Here is a 16,448-nt window from a genome sequence, read left to right as displayed (position 1 = left end):
CGCTTCCCTTCCCTCTGCTCCCTCGCAGGAAATCACCCATTATTCTCTTCATCCTATCCATCTGCACTCTCTGGAATCCACCTCCTTGTCCCTGGCACCTTGAACAGACTGTGATTTACTGAGGCCCCGGGTTGGGCTGGGCTGCTGTCCTACCCTCAGCCACTAACTGGAGTCCCTGCCTTCAGTCAGGGTCGAAGAGGGCCTGGTGGATATCAGGAGCTCATTATTGCTGTTATTTGCTCATTACTGTTATTATTACTAATGCTATGACTAATACTACAACAAAGAGCCAGAGTCGACCAGAGGCCAACCAGGGGAGCCTGAGCTATTTTCTGAGAGAGACCGCCGGGAAACATGATTCCAGGGGCAAGGACTTGGAGTGAGGACTTCTGGGTTCTAGTCTTGACTCTTTCCGCATGAACCGGGGCCAGGCCCTTCACCCTTCTGGCCTCAGTTTCCAGGGGGTGCTGGCCCTACCACATCCCTGTCATAGTATCATCACACGGATAAATAAGGGGCAGTGACCGGTAGGCTGTAGGAGAAGGATTTATATTAGGTGGTCCCTGTTAGGGGTTGAACTGTGTCCCTTTCCAAAAGAAATGCTGAAGTCCTAACCCCTAGTCCCTGTGAGTGTGACCTTGTTTTGGAAATAGGGTCTTTGCAGATGTCATTACTTAGGTTAAGAGGTCATACTAGAGAAAGGGGGGCCCCTAACCCAAGATGCCCGGTGTCCATATAAAAAGAAGGAAGCCGGTGTGGAGACGCAGACACAGAGGGAAGGCCTTGCAAAAACAGAGGCAAAGATCGGAAGGATGTGGCCACGAGCCAAGAAACGCCTGGGGCCACTGGGACTGGAAGAAGCAAGAAAGGATCCTCCTCTAGAGCTTCGGGGGGAGTGTGGCCTGCAACAACTTGATTTCAGATGGCCGACCTCCAGAACCGTGAGAAAATACATTTCCACTGTTTTAAGGCAGCCAGGCTGTGGTGCTTTGTTACGGCAACCCCAGAAAACTAATACAGACCCCCAACAGGGTTCTTTGGGCCGGCGAAGACACTGGCATCATCTCACTGCCCAGTGTCGCTAATGGGGCTGAGGCCTGTGTGTGTGGCGGGGTCCCTGGTCATCCCCTGTGGGTGAGCGTGGCCTCCGTGGTCCTGCCCCATTGGTGCTTGTGAGCGTGCTACCTTCGTTCCAGCATCTTCTTGAACTCGATCCTCATAAGGAAACCCCGGATGCGACACTGTAACATTGTCATGATCTTGGCCAGCCGCTCGTCCCGCATGTCCTCAAGCTTAGCCAGGATGCCAGCTCGGAAGAATACCTAGGGGAAAGACACACTCACCTGAAAATAGCCCAGCTATCACCGGTGGCAGCCACTTGGCGGGGAGTTTTAAATTCAAGCACCAGAGGTTCGGAAAGGTCCTTAAAAGTTAAGAGGGCCAGTCTGGTGCTGGTGGTTTGAGGCCCCTCGGGAACAGCTGGCCCCAGCCTGGACACCGCCAATAGCAGGACCACTGCCGGCCCCAGCGTCGGTTTCCCCCTGCGCTTGGCTCCTCCTGTGGGCCTTGCACTTCCTAGCTGGGTTACCCTGGACACGTCTCCTCACATCTCAGGGCCTCAATTCCTCATCTGTGAAATGGGGATGTTGATCCCTCCCTGAGGGTTGCTATAAGAATTAGATAGAGATATTGGGTAGAAAAGTCTGTATAAACTGCGAAGCTCTAAGTGAAAGGTGATATTCATGATCCTTGCTGCTATGGTGACTGCCCAGCAGCCAGGGTGGCAAGGGGCCTGCCTTCTTTTACCACCATGCAAAACAGCCTTTGCACCATCCCGGTCCCCCAGGGACCTGGGAGTGGGAAGAGGGGCTAGTGAGGGTGGGGGTGGGGTCGACTTTGTAGAAAGGATACAGGGTTTTACCAATGCTGCACAATTTCAGGCACCCAGCTCTGATGTGTGAATGGGACACATGCCCAGGAAAACAGGGCCAGCTTTGCAATGTGTTCGAAAGATCAGGAAAGACCCAACCTCAGGGAAATGCAAATTAAGATCGCAAGGTACCAATCCCTCCTCCCTCCACCTGTAACTTTTAAGACTTCCGAAAAGGCAAGTGTTGGCAAGGTTGTGGATCAAGGTGAGTTGGTACAACAGTTTTGGAAAGTGGTTTGGCATTCCCTTGTCAAGTTAGATGTTTGCACACTCCGAAACAGGCAGCTAGCCTCCTCAGCATTAACATATCGATCTCTGCCCTGGCTGCACATCGTTTCTGCCTGGAGGGCCTTGGAAAGATGCTGACACCTTGACATAGGTGATTTCAAACAATTTCTGGGGTGAGGCTCTGGCATTGGTATTTTTACCTCTCTCCAAAAGGATTCTAATGTACAGCCAAGGCTGAGAATTTCGTTCTAGAGAAACCCCTATGTAGGACCATGTGCAAAGATATTCAAAGTAGCATTGTTAATAACTGCAGGGGGGGAAAAAATCAATTTCCAGGGCACCTGGGTGGCTTAGTTGGTTAAGCGTCTGCCTTCGCTCAGGTCATGATCCCAGGGTCCTGGGATCGAGTCCCACATCGGGCTCCCTGCTCAGCGGGGAGTCTGCTTCTCTGCCCCTCCCCTGACTGGTGCTTTCTCTCTCTCTCTCAAATAAATAAATAAAATCCTAAAAAAAAAACTGAAAAAAATCAATTTCCAAGGAGAGAAGAAAGGGTAATTGTGGCTTGGCTGTCTGAGGCAGCCTCATATGACAATGACGATGAATGAATGTCATGTTCCAAACAACAAGGATGAATCTTGGACATACAATGAAGTGTTAGAAGCATGTTACAGAAGGGTATATCAAGTATGAATCTTTTTTTTTTTTTTAAAGATTTTATTTATTTATTTGCGAGAGAGAGAATGAGAGACAGAGAGCACAAGAGGGAGGAGGGTCAGAGGGAGAAGCAGACTCCCCGCTGAGCAGGGAGCCTGATGCGGGACTCGATCCAGGGACTCCAGGATCATGACCTGAGCCGAAGGCAGTCGCTTAACCGACTGAGCCACCCAGGCGCCCTCAAGTATGAATCTTCCATGAAGCTCAAAACCAGGCAAAACCCGGGGCCAGATGCATATATGATAAAACTATTTTTTAAAAGGCAGGAGGATGGTTAACATTCAGGACAAAGGTTACTCCTGGGGGTGGGGAGGGAAGAGAGGAAAGAGATGCAAAGATTAAGTTCTGGATTTTTAAGTGGGCTCATGGGTGGTTTTATTATTAGTATGTTTCATAATGTAACATCTTTTTGTAGGACATGATAGAAACTTCTAGAAGGATAGAAGGAGCCAGGAGACCTGTACCTGGTGTCAGCCTGCCTTGGATGTGCTATGTGACTTTAGCCAAGCCACTCTCCTTGGGGAGGCCTCGATCTCCCCTCCTGTTCAGTGGGAGTGCAGGACCCTGAGTCCTCCCAGCCCCGAGAGTCTGCGATTCCACACGTTGGGGCAGGGAGCAGAGCCCCCAGCTAATCTTTTATGTGGATGCTATGGATACCAACCGGAAAAGAATGGAAAAGAATGCTCTCTCTCCTTGCCTTCCTCCCCCACAAAAACCCAAAGAGCTAGCCACCATGGGGTTGAGACATTGGGCTTGATTTCATGAAATGTTTCTTGATATTTCACAATGGCTGCTCGTTGAGGTGTGTCCTTTTAGGAGCAGTGAGGTGAGCATGTGGCTGGGGCTGGGGCCCACACGCGCCAACGATGGGGATAAGGGACACAGCTGACAGGCAGAATCATCCTGTTCTCTGTTCTACCTCTGCCACCAGAACCTGCCTGGTCCTTGGGGAGCTAAGCTGTCCCCAGCATCCCCAGGCCTTTATCTGGACCCGAGGTTCCCAGTGCAACCCTTGCACAACCACGAACTGCAGTCTGTTTGCCCAGCCAATAGCAGTGTCACATGCTGGCAACAGCAGCCCCAGCTCCCCTTCCCGCCAGCAGCGTCATGGGGCCCGAGGCCTGCTCCATCCCGCCTAGTTCTGTGGAACTGGGCACATCAGCTCCATGCCCCTGTCCCCGCTTCCTCAAGTTTCCCATCCTTCAAAGGTGGGGGTGGGGGAAGCAGCTGGTATTCAGTGATTCTGACAAAACCTGAAGTGTTCCTCTAAGTCAGTTTAGCTGTACACAGCATCTCTTAATTGTGAAGGAGGCCAAAGCTAATAGTTCTGGCACATTCTACAGCAGCGTGAACAATTCTGCCAGCACTGACTACCAGAAGCAAGCTCCAGGGAGCTGGGGACTCTGTTCTGTTCACTGGTGTATCCCTAGAGCCTTGAACCGCACCTGGCACGGGAGGTGCTCTGCGAGCTTTGCTAAGCGGCCAGATGTGTGGGATGCACACACAGCCTGGAGCATCCACGTGCTCCAGCAGGCCTGTGGGCTACACAGAGGCAGGCTTTGAGCCTGATGCTCCCGAATGCAAAGCTGGGACCCCTCCTGGATCACCCTGGTTGTCATGCTGGGGTGCAGTCTGCTTGGGCAGCTGTAAATGGACACCTCGCACCATTAACCCGGCTGGCCCTGCTGATCCCAACTGAACTCTGCAGGGCCAGGAAGTGGGACAGACACAGGGCAGCCCACGCCCTGTGAGTTAGGATCAGGCAGACTCTCTGAGTCAGCACCGACTCACCTGCCAGCTCAGGCCTGGAGCTTTCGGTGTGGGTGGGCTGGGATTATGGTGCTTCACTCTCAGACCTCACCCCCCACCACACACAGCTTCATGCCCCAGTCAAACCCAGGACCTTGATTCTGACTGGGGCTCATACAGGTCTAGGAAATAATCTACCATTTATTAAGTACCTGTCTGAACTGGGTCCTCACCCACATTATTGCTAATCACCTCCCAAATCCCATGAGATCAGCTGTATCAGCTCTCCTTTTTCAGAGGAGGAAACTGAGGCTCTCAGCAGCTGTGGGAGGGCTTCCCCAAGGCAGGTAGCTGGTCAGCGGCCGAGCTGGAATTCACCCCCTGAAGCCCACCTTCTGGGGACAAGGCTGGGTGGCATAGGGAGGGAGTGCCACCGGAAGACCATACCTTGGTGTGCCCGATTTTGTACTCATTCGCATCCAGGTCGATGGACCCGAGCAGCAGCTCTGAGGCCTTCTTGTTGTCTACGAATCCCTGAGGAATCACGTTGGGGTTGAGCACTTGGTACCTGGTGGGGGAGAGACAATGACAGTCATCATCGTGCCCAAGCTGGTAGCTCAGGAAGCACATCCATGCAGCTGATCTTTGCGATGGCCTTGGAGTCGAGGGTTAGACCTGTTTTACAGATGGCCACAGCAGGCCGTGGGGTGGGACTGACAGGAGGCCTTGGAGAGCGAACGTTGGTGTGGGTCAGGAGTTCAGGAGGAGGCAGGTGCTCCTAGAAATGAAGACACCAGAATCTTTCCTTCCTGATCTTTCCTTCCAGGCATAGGAGAAGCACTGTTTTTCCTGACCTGCCAGCAGGTCCTTCCCTGTTTAGAGCCTTCAGAGGGCTTGGACAAGATGACCTCTAGTGACTTGTCCTGCTCCGTCCATCTGTGGTCATTTGTTCTAGCAGGTGGGGAGGGGGTAGAAGGAAAACAATGCCTAAGGTGGAGGTCTTAGTTTGGGTTCCACCAGAAGCAGACCTTGAGACGAGGATCCAAGTGCAAATAGTTTATTGGTGGGGGGAGCTGCAGGGTTGGGAAGGGGGTCAGGGAAGTCAATAAGAGGCATGTTATCAGATCAGTTATCACAATGGGCAGCTGGGGCTTAATGCTGCTGGGGGACACTGGGAACAGTGGTGTGCTGGAACCTGCAAGAGCCAACTGTGTGCATCTCTTCCCAACCCCACATTCAGTCATTCAGTGACGTCACATTGATGGCTCGAAATCAGCCATGGGAGTGTTTATCCCATGGAAATCCAAAGACACTACAAATCAGGGCTTTTAAATTTTTATTATTTTTAAAAATTTAACCTGGAGAGCGTATTGTTAGATCCTTATCTGGAAGCCAGTATAGAACATGCCTCATAGTTAGCCCACCAAGAAGGGTGAGGGAGTTGAAGTATTTCTACGCCAGTTGTCCTCAGTCACTGGTTGAGGGCTGCTCCCTGGGGAGGCATTACTTCCTGAGACTTTCAGCCTGCCAAGTAGCAAAGCAGGCTCCAGAGCCAGAGAAGGCCCTCAGGCAAAGAAATGCAGGTTCTAGCAGTTGTAAGTCAGGCCAGAGCATACTAACATAATGGCAGTGAGGTGGTATCTGCTGTGAGGTGTAGCGTCTGCGACAACAGGACCATATTTCTCAATTAGTCCCTGGAAACTGAGAACTGTAGACTCACGGTATCAGGGAGACACCACTCACCTCTGTTTGAACTCTGGGTACTGCATCCTGTTTGGGAAGCCCTTCCTGCAAATACGGATGCCTTCCAGGACTCCATTACAAGCCAGCTGGTGCATGATCAGGTGGGCGTCCACCACGCCTGCCAAGGGGGAGGGCACAGGATGCCGTCAGGACTCTCTGGTGGGGCAGGCTACTCCTTGCCACTGCAGAAAGCTAACTGAGCATCTGTGTCGCCAACCCCAGTCTCCTGCCATCACTGTCAGGGGGCCCCACAATTCAGCCGAGACCCAAAGGCGCCCCTGAATGTGACTTCCACCTGGTGCCCACTCAGCCCGAACACGATTTTTGCTTTACAAAGCAGCTAGAACATGATTTTTGGATGATCCATTTTTTAAAAGATTTTATTTATTTGAGAGAGAGAGAGAGTGTGTGAGCAAGGGAAGGAGCAGAGGGGGAGAAAGAGAGACAAGCAGACTCTGTGCTGAATACAGAGCCCGATGCAGGGCTCAGTCCCAGGACCCTAAGATCATGACCTGAGCCAAAACCAAGAGTCGGATGCTCCACCAACCAAGCAGCCTAGGCACCCCTGGATGATCCATTTTTGGGGGGATCCTTTGGTGCCCTGCTTTGCCCCAATCATCCCTGGCAATTAAAAGTAGCTCAGTTTGCGCTCAACAAATGTTAGCTATTTTTATTAATTGTTACTGTTTTGGTGGGTCAAAATTGTCCAAGTTTGAAAAAATTGGTGGGAGGAGAAGGAGGCAAAAAAAGAGAGACGGTACTTCATACTTCAAAAGTAATTAAACTTCTTTAAAGCGGGGGGGGGGACTTCATTTGAGCAAACACTAACTTCACAGAGCCCCATGATGTACCTGATTGCTTGAACTCGTTGGGGACAATACAGCGGACAAAATGGGGAGCGGTGCTGTGGAGGGTGGTCATCAGCTTATTCAACTGCTCCTGGGTTGGAGGAAAAAGAAACAGAAGGACTGAGTAGAGCTCAGTATTGGTGTTGCAGGACACCCATGCTCAGCAGAGGTGTTTATTTAGAGTTCAATTAATTAAATTAAATTTTAAATTCAAATTGAGTTCTTCTGCCACACCAGCCTCTTTTCCAGTACCCACACGCCACCTAGGGCTATGGGCTATCGTAATGGATAGCATCTTGGGCAGTGGCTGTCCTCTCAGAGGGACTTGCCTAAGGTGACATAGTTTTCAGTAAGCAGGGCCCTTCCTGACTCAGTGCTGGCTCATCATAGAGTCTCAGTACTAGAAGGAATCGTATGCCTGTGAGGACAAACCCCTACCCATTGTTACCCTCCCCACTGGATGGTCCCTCCTCCTCTGCTTGGATACCTCTAATGAGGTAGCCCCCTCTGCCTTAGGGCAGCTAGATCCTTGGGAAATACTGAAATCTTTCTTCGTGCAACATCTCCCTATTGGCTGCCCTTCTGCACTTTGGAATGTGTCCCCAGTCATGCCCCAAATCTGTAGAAGTTGTGATCAGCCCAGAAGATCTGCCAGCCAACTCTAGGGCTCAAGATCTTAGGCACTGATATGTCCATTGATACCACTCTCTGGATTTCAGTCTGAAATAACATGGTTGGACTGCACCATCTCTATGGATCTTTTCTGCCCTGAGGTCCTGTGGTTCCGTGACCCCTTCAGAAGGAAGCAAACTCCTCGAGTGAAAGAGGCAGCCATAGGCATAGAAATGAAATCATCCTGTCCTGGGCTGGGAGGTGGGAGGCACACCACCACACCATTAGAAGGGAGGGTTTGATGGAGGGGAGGGTTCACTGGATGTAAAGTGGCCTGTGGGGCAGCCCCATACTCACCCTGTAGAAGTTGGAGACTGTCATGAAGGAAGACCCTCTCTTCTGCTTCTTGCTTCCAGCTGAGGAAGAAAGACAAGCATGTTTCATGTCAGAACACAGCATGGGGACAGTCAGCCCTATTAAGTGTTCTGTGTCAAGGAGATGCATTCTCTGGTTTAAAAAGGCTTTTCTTGGGGGGCGCCTGGTTGGCATCTGACTCTTGGTTTCGGCTCAGGTCATGATCTCAGGGTCCTGGGATCGAGCCCTGTGTTGGGCTCCATGCTCAGTGGGGAGTCTACTTGAGATTCTCTTTCCCTCTGCCCCTCCCTGCACTCTCAATCTCTCTCTCTCAAAAAAAAAAGTCGTTTCTTGGGACAAGCTTAGGTGGGGCCCTCACACCAGGAAAGGGAGATCTACCAGGAAATGGGTGAATCGGATGACTGTGGCCTAATTGTCAAAAGGGGTGTTATGCTCTCGGAAGAGTGTGTATTCTTTTGTGATTTAGGGCTACACAAGAGGACACACTGTTCCCATTGTCTGGGAAGGAAGAGGAGCCCACAGACCATCTGGAGGAATTGCATATTGATGGTGAAAACATCTCTGAATTTGAGGAAATTTGTAGTTCTTGCCCCTCTGAGTGGCGGCCACATTGGACAGCTCCCACCCTGGGGTGTTTCCCAGGGCTGGGATTGGGCTTTGCCTCAGACAGAGAACAGGGAGCAGAAAATAAGGACACAGCATTTGGGCCTCAACTCTTCCAAAGCAGTATCGCTCCACCTACAGGGGATACGGGCCCAGCGATCAATTCAGTTGATGGAATTTCCCAGAAGGCATCTGCATCTCTCCATTGCACCATCGTCCATGGCCTACCTCAAGCAAGTTGTCATTCATTTATCCATTTAGCAAGAGTTGAATGAGAGAGTTTTGTTTCCTTATTTCCATTTTGGTCACTAAAAGGCATCAGTCCAGGGAGACTGTACACAACAAGGGGTCAGCTGTACCTGGAGCCTCCTCTTCTTTGAAGAGAATGGCCAGGAGTCCCAGGGATGATTTCTGGAACAAGCCCACCACTGTTTCATTCAGGGGGTCTTTGTTCTTCTCCAGCCATCCTGTGATGTTGTAACCCACCTGGAGGGGGGCAAGTGCCAGTGGTTACCTTCAGGTCCAGACTCCGCCTTCCAGGTCCCACAGCCAGAACCTTTATCTACAGCTCAGCTTGCTCGGGGCTCCCAGGAGCAACCTTCAACCCCATCTCCGGGGGCTTCCATTCTTGACCTTTTCTGGAGTCCTGGGATGTCCCTGAACCACAGTATGAGGTAGAGTCCATATTATCTGCTTTCTTGGGCATTCGCAGTTTGCCTGTTTAGGCCACCCTGTCTCCGAGCTTTTCTGACAAACCAGGACTCTCTAGCTACTTTCCGTCAGGCTGTGACCTCCTCTTGCATGTCTTGCTCTGCTGGCTACTCTGAGCCTGCCTAACCTCTGGCTCTTTTTCTACCCAGGTGGATTGATCTTCCAGGCTCAGCCCTTGCTGTGAGTGACTGGCCTTGACCAGCAAAATCCCAAGCTACATGAAGAGCGCCCTACAAGGGTGTCTGATCTCTCCTTGCTCAAGGGCACATATCCCCTGGCCAATGCCTAGTGGAAGGGGGGGCTCCATCCATCTAGAACTGGGGGCTCCCTGTGCTCAGGTAATTGGATATCCATTAATTTCTGCTTCCCATTTTGCCACATGACCTGAGCTGGAGAGGCAAAGAGGAACCGCTTTTCAGATTCTCCCACTGAGCATAAGGAACTGAGGGAAGCAGATAAGAAGCCAAAACCTTTGGGTTTGGGCTTTCCTTCTCTTATATAGCGTATAGACATTTATCACTGCCGGGCCTTACTTTAGAGGCTTCTTAGCGTTGCAGAGGCCCCATTAGACTTTGAATATTCCATTGCTACAAATACGGAGCTCTTCTCATTTCATTGAGGGAGGTGAGGTAGAGCACTTCAATCAGGCTCCCAAACCACTGTTTGCTCTAGGCATTGGCACAATTCATTTTCCAAGTGATTGGCATTGTTATGGTTGATGAGATCATCAACTCCTGGCCCCAGTGCCCAATCCAACAGCAGCTTTCCTGACAGCTCTGTTCTAAGACTGCTGTTTGCCTGCAGTTAAACCCACAGAGGCTCAACAGACGCCGGTGGTAACAGGAGCCTTGGCATTTATGGCAATACTGCAATCCCAAGGAAACCAAACTCATTCTTAAAGCCTGGCTGAACAAACCTTGTCTCCCCTATCCATTATTCATATAGAACCCGAGTCCTGGCAGCACTTAACTCCCTCTTCCCCCAGGACTAAGTTTGTCATGAGTGAAAAAGCCACTCCAGAGATGTCATTTTTTTGGTTTGGTGGCCACGAGCTGCCAGAGCAAGAAGTTAATCAATTGGGGGATAATTGGTGGGCTCGTGGCGTTTCTTTTCTCTTTTTGCAAGTGTTGGAAATTCTGTCCAAGATCTCAGTTCAGCCGTCAAACCAATGGTGTGGCCCTGGTGGGTCTGAGGGCGTCAACTGCGGTCTGCTCCCTGGATTGCTTTGGAAGTCTCAGAGGGAGAAGTGATGAGGAAGTATGAGTCAGAGGTCATTTCACTGAGCCGATCGCCCTGTTATATGGCGGCCGTGCTAGTTGGAAGCAGGAAGCATCAGGAAGGGCAGGGCAGGAAGGACCTACAGTAGCCAGAGTCGAATGCAGCAGAAAGGTGGCCACAGGGGGCGCCGAGGGGGTACTCACGGTGCCTGCATAGTGGATGAGCTCGAAGTGGGCCTCAGGCCCCTTGCCTTTGCCCCCCTTGGGCTTGAGGAAGTTGCTAGACTTGCCCAGGTGGTTGTCATACAGGGCCGCCTTGAAGGTGGCGTCGGTGGCCTTGGGGAAGACGCACTGTTCCTCCAAGATGGAGAAGATACCCATGGGCTAGAAGGGAAGAGCAGTGGATGGCATTACAGGAGGCCACAGGACCCCAAGGGGGCCACTCAGGTGTTGGCCTGGGGGCGGTGGGAGGGGTGCCCCAGACACCCAGGTGGCTGGCCAGGAAGCAGAACTCTGGGCAAGGAGCCCTGGTAATGGTGCCGTAGCTCCACGGTCTGGTCTTCAAATGCCAAGGCCATTCAGACTTAAAAGAGGCTAGAATTCATTGACTCTAACGGAAGATGGAGGTCAGAAGGGGCTACATAGCTCCCCAAATGCTAATCCCTCCCAAAGAGTGGTGCCAGGCAGTCTTGGCCCTCCGGAAAATGGTAAAGTCAATGGCCCCTGTTCTCTTTGCACTTAACTCTCTTATCCGCTCTTGCCCTCAAGGACATTCCTGGCTACCAGGGGCCACAGATGGTTCTAGGTCTCTTCTCACAGAACAAGGGAGCTCATAAATGCTGTGTTCCCCCCACCCCAAACTATGGAGGGTCTGGATTTCTAAGGAAGATTTCTGGAAGAGGGCAGTGCTTAACCCCAAAGTTCAAACATGAGGACATTTCAGGTTCTGTGACAGCTGGACAGGGAGGTGTTTGTAGGTGTTAGGGGACAGGTGGATTGCACACGCAGCCTGTTTTTGGAGACTTTTTTTCCTGAGAAGTTAAGGCTGGTCTCACATCAGAAACCCCTGGCCGCCTTGCTGATAGCTTCTTTATGACGGCCCCAAGGCTGAGCCTCAGAGACAACATATTTTTATTTCTTTCCTTTATTTTTTAAGTTTTTACTTCACAGTAATTTTAGACTTGCAAAAGAGTGCAAAGCATTCCTACGTGTCTTTCATCGGACTTCTGGAAATGTTAACTCAACTTTGGTAACAATAATGAAAACCAGGAAATTAACATTGTTACAATACTATGAGCAGACTTTTCAGATTCTGTCATCTGTCCTGTTAATGTCCTTTTTCTATCATTTTCTGCATTTGATCAAACCATATATATTCTTGAAGTAGGCCCTTTGCTAAAACGCTCCCTATGGTGTGATTACAGGGGTGGCCAGTAGACTGCCTGGGTTAGAACCTGACTCTGCCATTCACAGGTTGTGTGACCTTGGACAAGTTACTTCCCTTCTCTGTGCCTCAATGTTCCCATCTGTGAAATGGGTGTAATACATCACCTCTCCCCCCCACACACATGCACATATGGTAGCTTAGGATGAGCCAGTGACTTGAGACATCCAATAGCCCAACTAACAGTGGTCATGGCAACACTATCATACCCATTTTGCAGAGAGGAAGCTAGAGGCCAGACCAACCAAGGTCATTAGCAATGTTGCTAGTGCCACCTCCCCACAGGCCCCAGTGAAATCCCCATCTGAGGCACAGCCTGGACAGAGCCCTGGCCTCTCTCTCAGCCCCACCTTTGAGCAGCAGGTTACCTTTTCCAGGAGGTCAATGCAGGCCTGTAGGTCAAGGCCAAAGTCGATGAAGACCCATTCGATGCCCTCCCTCTTGTACTCCTCCTGCTCCAGCACGAACATGTGGTGGTTGAAGAACTGTTGCAACTTCTCGTTGGTGAAGTTGATGCACAGCTGTTCAAAGCTGTTGAACTGGAGTGGGAGGGCAGAGAGTGGGGCGTCAGCCAGGACCCAGACAGAGCTTCCCTGGGACCAGGACTGAGGGTTAGGCACAAGCCGAGCTCAAATTTGCTGAGGGCCAACTCTTGTCAGGTGCTGCCCCAGAGGCCTGAATGCTGACCACCGGGCAGTCCTCCATCAGCCCTGCAAGAAGCCCTTCTTGGTTACCCTCCCCTGCAAAGGCCCAGAGCAGCTTAGCACCTGCAGAGCAGGGTTGTTGGGGAGCGGGGCCCAAACCTCAAATCCCACCTTGTGTGGCTAATGACAATCATTGTGGAAAGAATCATTTTCTTTCCAGGATAGAAATCATTTGAGAGGCTTTATGCTTCTGACCCCCTGTGTGCCTTTGGACAGTTCTCTCTCTGTGTGCAGTTTTTTTATCCTCATCTGTAGGATGAAAGGGTTTGAAGAGTTTACAAGCCTTTAAAAAAAAAAATCAGAGAGTGCTTTCTCTTAATGAAATCCCATGCTACAGCCGCATGAAAAATAGGTTAAAGCAGAGGTGCCATTGTAATCACAGAGCCTGCCCCTGTGTCAGACCCTGAGTGAGCTGTACCTGCTCAAAACCTTACAAGGCAAGAATGAGTAGTGTCCCCATTAACAGGTGGAGAAAGAGAGGCACACAGCTTGGAAGTGGCCAAGCTGGGATTCGAACCCTGTTTGTTTATTGCACACACTCTGTTGTTGGTGCAGAGTATCCTCCTTTCCCCTAGTCCCTCCACTGCTGGCCATCAGTGGCTTCCCAGGATGCCAGGGAGCACAGTTTGGAAACTCTAAGCCTCCTTCTGCCTATGAAATTAAATGATCCTATTGTAGACAGCAGTCAAATTAGCCTTTTAGAGCCTGAAAGAAATTGGGCTAAGTTGTGTGTGTGTGTGTGTGTGTGTGTGTGTGTGTGTGTGTTTAAAGTAGCCTCCATGTCCAGCATGGAGCCCTTGGGGCCTGAACTCACAACTCTGAGATCAAGACCTGAGCCAAGATCAAGAGTCAGATGCTCAACCAACTGAGCCACCCAGGTGCCTCTGGGCCAAGCTGTTTTTTTTTTTTTTTTAAATCCATCTGTGGCCAGTAGAAATCTTAAAATAATAGGATAGTGGAGTGAAATGAACTTTATAGATCATCTCTTCCAGCCTGTTCATTTTAGAGTTGAGAAAACTGAGGCTCTGAAAGGAGTAGCTACTTTCCTAAGGCCATACAGCTGGTTGAGGGCCAACCTGAGTCCAGAACCAGATCTACTGACTCCTAGTCATGCTGCCTCCAATTATAAAGGTAAAATATTCCTGACCCACGACACCAGTCTGTGAGGAGCCTTGAGTCGCTCTTGTGTAGGAAAGAAATGGGAGGCTACCAGTGTTGTGCTGGTAAATCAGCTTGCTCTCTCTCTCAAAAATGAAAGAAAGGAAGGAAGGAAGGAAGAGCCTGATTTGACGTGTTGGCCGATTTCCATGGTGTAAATGAATCAACATGATGTCATGTATCAACATGATGTCAACTGAATCACAAAATTCCTGAAAACTCAACAATTGGCCCTCGTGAGCCAGTATAGGCTGGCTCTAGCACGCCACCCATTCTACCCAGTATGTTCACCCCGTTCTTTATGATTTGGTGCCATACAAATGAAGATGGAACTTTCTGGATGCCAAAAATCAGAGACCCAAGAGCAAACAACTGAGATTGGCCCATCCCAGGTCCAAGATGAGAAACAAGAGAACCATGGTGAAAAGTAGCTTTTAAAAGGAAAATGGTCACCCCAAAGCAGAAACAGAATGCCAGGGCAGGCACACCTCAAAGATCTCGAAGCCGGCGATGTCCAACACCCCGATGAAGAATTGCCTCTGCATCTTGGTGTCCAAGGTCTTGTTGATCCTGACCACCAGCCACTTGAACATCTTGTCATAGACGGCCTTGCCCAGAGCCCCAATGGAGTTGTTGCACTGTTCCATGTTCTGGCCCTTTTGCACAAACTCATTGCCTACTTTGACCCGGGGCCTGGTGATGCCCTTCTGGAGCTCCCCGGAATTGAGACCCATGAGATGGGCGACTTTGTCGGCCACTGAGTAGGGAGAGAAAAAGCAGGTGAATGAGAGAAACATGACGCCTTGCCTCAGAGAAACCCAGCACCATCTATTGTGGTTAGGGAAGGGAGGGAGGAGAAGGTAGCAGAGACGCCGTGTTGCCCATGAGAAAAGAGACATCTGAGATGGTTTCCACACTCGCTCAAGGTCACGTGGCAAAGCAGAGCATAGAAACCAAAATCATGGCTCTGTCACATCTCTCTGAGATTATCAATGTCTGGATGTCCAAGGAACATTCTTGGTTTACAGCATGTCTCTGAGATGCACATGAAGCCTCAGAGAGCCGTGAGCCCCTGCCACTGGCTGCCGCCTCCGTCAACAGCCCCAGCCAAACACCTACCCTCCGTGGTGTCCACTTCAGCTTGCTCCTCTCTGGGCTTCTGCTTGAACTTCATGTTCCCAAAATGCATGATGCCCCCTGTCAGCTTATAAATACTGACCTTCTCCTCTGGGCTGAAGCCCAGCACGTCAAAGGCAACCTGCAGGGAAGAGAAAGGCAAGGCACCCCTGGCTTCTCATTCCACAGAATAGAACCGTGGCCCTGCAGTTGTGGGGGTGGCACCTGTGGGCCACAGTGGCCACGGTGGTATGGGCGTGGGCTCTGGAGATCAGACACACCCTGGCCTGGAGTCAGGTCAGTTTTCCTCCAAGGAGCTCAGACCAGATGCTCTGCAATGTAGTCATTTTATTTATTTACCCTCCCTGGTCTCTGTTTAGTCATCTGCAAAAGGGGGATCATAGGTGGTCGTAAGAATAAACCAGAATGATGTGTCAATGTTTAGTCCAATGCTTGACACATAGCACTTGATACATAATAACAAATGGGAAGTCGCGTTATCATCACCATCATTATTACTGCTAAGGCTTCATGCTAGGTACCAGGAGAGGGAAAGGCAAAGGCGCATCAGGAATCAATTCTATTGTCAGACCCTAACGGAAGTTACAGGTGCTCAGTGTTGTAAGAGGAGAGAGGGGATGTAGTGGAAACTGAGGAGACAAGAGGGTCGCTTCTAGCCAGGCTGGAGTACATGACCCCTTTGGTTCCATGGAATCCTAGTTCGGTTCCGCTTGCTATGACAGGCTGGAGAGAAGTTCCAGCTGCAGCATCAGAGATCTCCAGGGGAGGATCTGGGCTGTTGCCCAGCCACTCGGAGTGGCCCCCACCCCAATTCTGGTGGCAGTGCATGCAGGGACCCCACAGTCTCTGTCTTGGCTCTCCCTGCCATGTGCCAGCCACACCGCTCCACTCACATCTGTGATCTGCAGCTCCTCCCCGTCGTCCATGTTCTCCACCACCGTGACGCCCTGGTTCACCCAGTGGTACTCCTTAGGGTTGGGGACCAGCAGCAAAGTCTCTGCCAGGAGCAGGAAAGCAGGTTGGCAGCTGAGTGACATGTGGTTTTCTTCTCTTTCCATTTTAAGCTGGATCCCTAAATGCCTCCCCTGTGCCCGGCATGATGGTGGGCATCGTGGGGTTACAGAGCTGGATAAGACAGGGTCCCTCTGGGATTACCCAGAGTCATGGAGGGACTTGAATGGGACACACAATGAGCTTTGGGGTGGCAAGAGGGTCTCAGCAACTTGGTTGTGTCCTTCAGTACTTGGCCCAGTACCTGGAGCCTACTGAGCCCCC

At 50.9% G+C, this 16,448-nt stretch overlaps 1 protein-coding gene across 1 annotated transcript in view; it reads right to left on the bottom strand.

Annotated features, from left to right (window-relative positions):
- MYH16 (myosin heavy chain 16) overlaps window positions 1–15,195 on the bottom strand; it is a 49,288-nt gene extending 34,093 nt beyond the window's left edge. The window contains exons 1-9 of the mRNA XM_081819323.1: window positions 14,525–15,195; window positions 12,543–12,713; window positions 10,935–11,114; window positions 9,162–9,288; window positions 8,182–8,240; window positions 7,216–7,303; window positions 6,365–6,482; window positions 5,069–5,189; window positions 1,186–1,322 (exon numbers count right to left, since the gene is read on the bottom strand). Of these exons, the coding sequence (XP_081675449.1) occupies window positions 1,186–1,322; window positions 5,069–5,189; window positions 6,365–6,482; window positions 7,216–7,303; window positions 8,182–8,240; window positions 9,162–9,288; window positions 10,935–11,114; window positions 12,543–12,713; window positions 14,525–14,935 (1,412 nt within the window). The 5' untranslated portion in view covers window positions 14,936–15,195. The remainder of the gene's footprint in view (window positions 1–1,185; window positions 1,323–5,068; window positions 5,190–6,364; window positions 6,483–7,215; window positions 7,304–8,181; window positions 8,241–9,161; window positions 9,289–10,934; window positions 11,115–12,542; window positions 12,714–14,524) is intronic.
- Between the last annotated feature and the right edge of the window lie 1,253 nt (window positions 15,196–16,448).

The sequence above is a fragment of the Leptonychotes weddellii genome, chromosome 5, assembly GCF_054177405.1.
Source record: "Leptonychotes weddellii isolate Sample4059 chromosome 5, ASM5417740v2, whole genome shotgun sequence".
Lineage (NCBI taxonomy): Eukaryota > Metazoa > Chordata > Mammalia > Carnivora > Phocidae > Leptonychotes > Leptonychotes weddellii.
The sequence above is the reverse complement of the archived record's forward strand: the minus strand, read 5'-3'. Positions and strand labels throughout refer to the sequence as shown.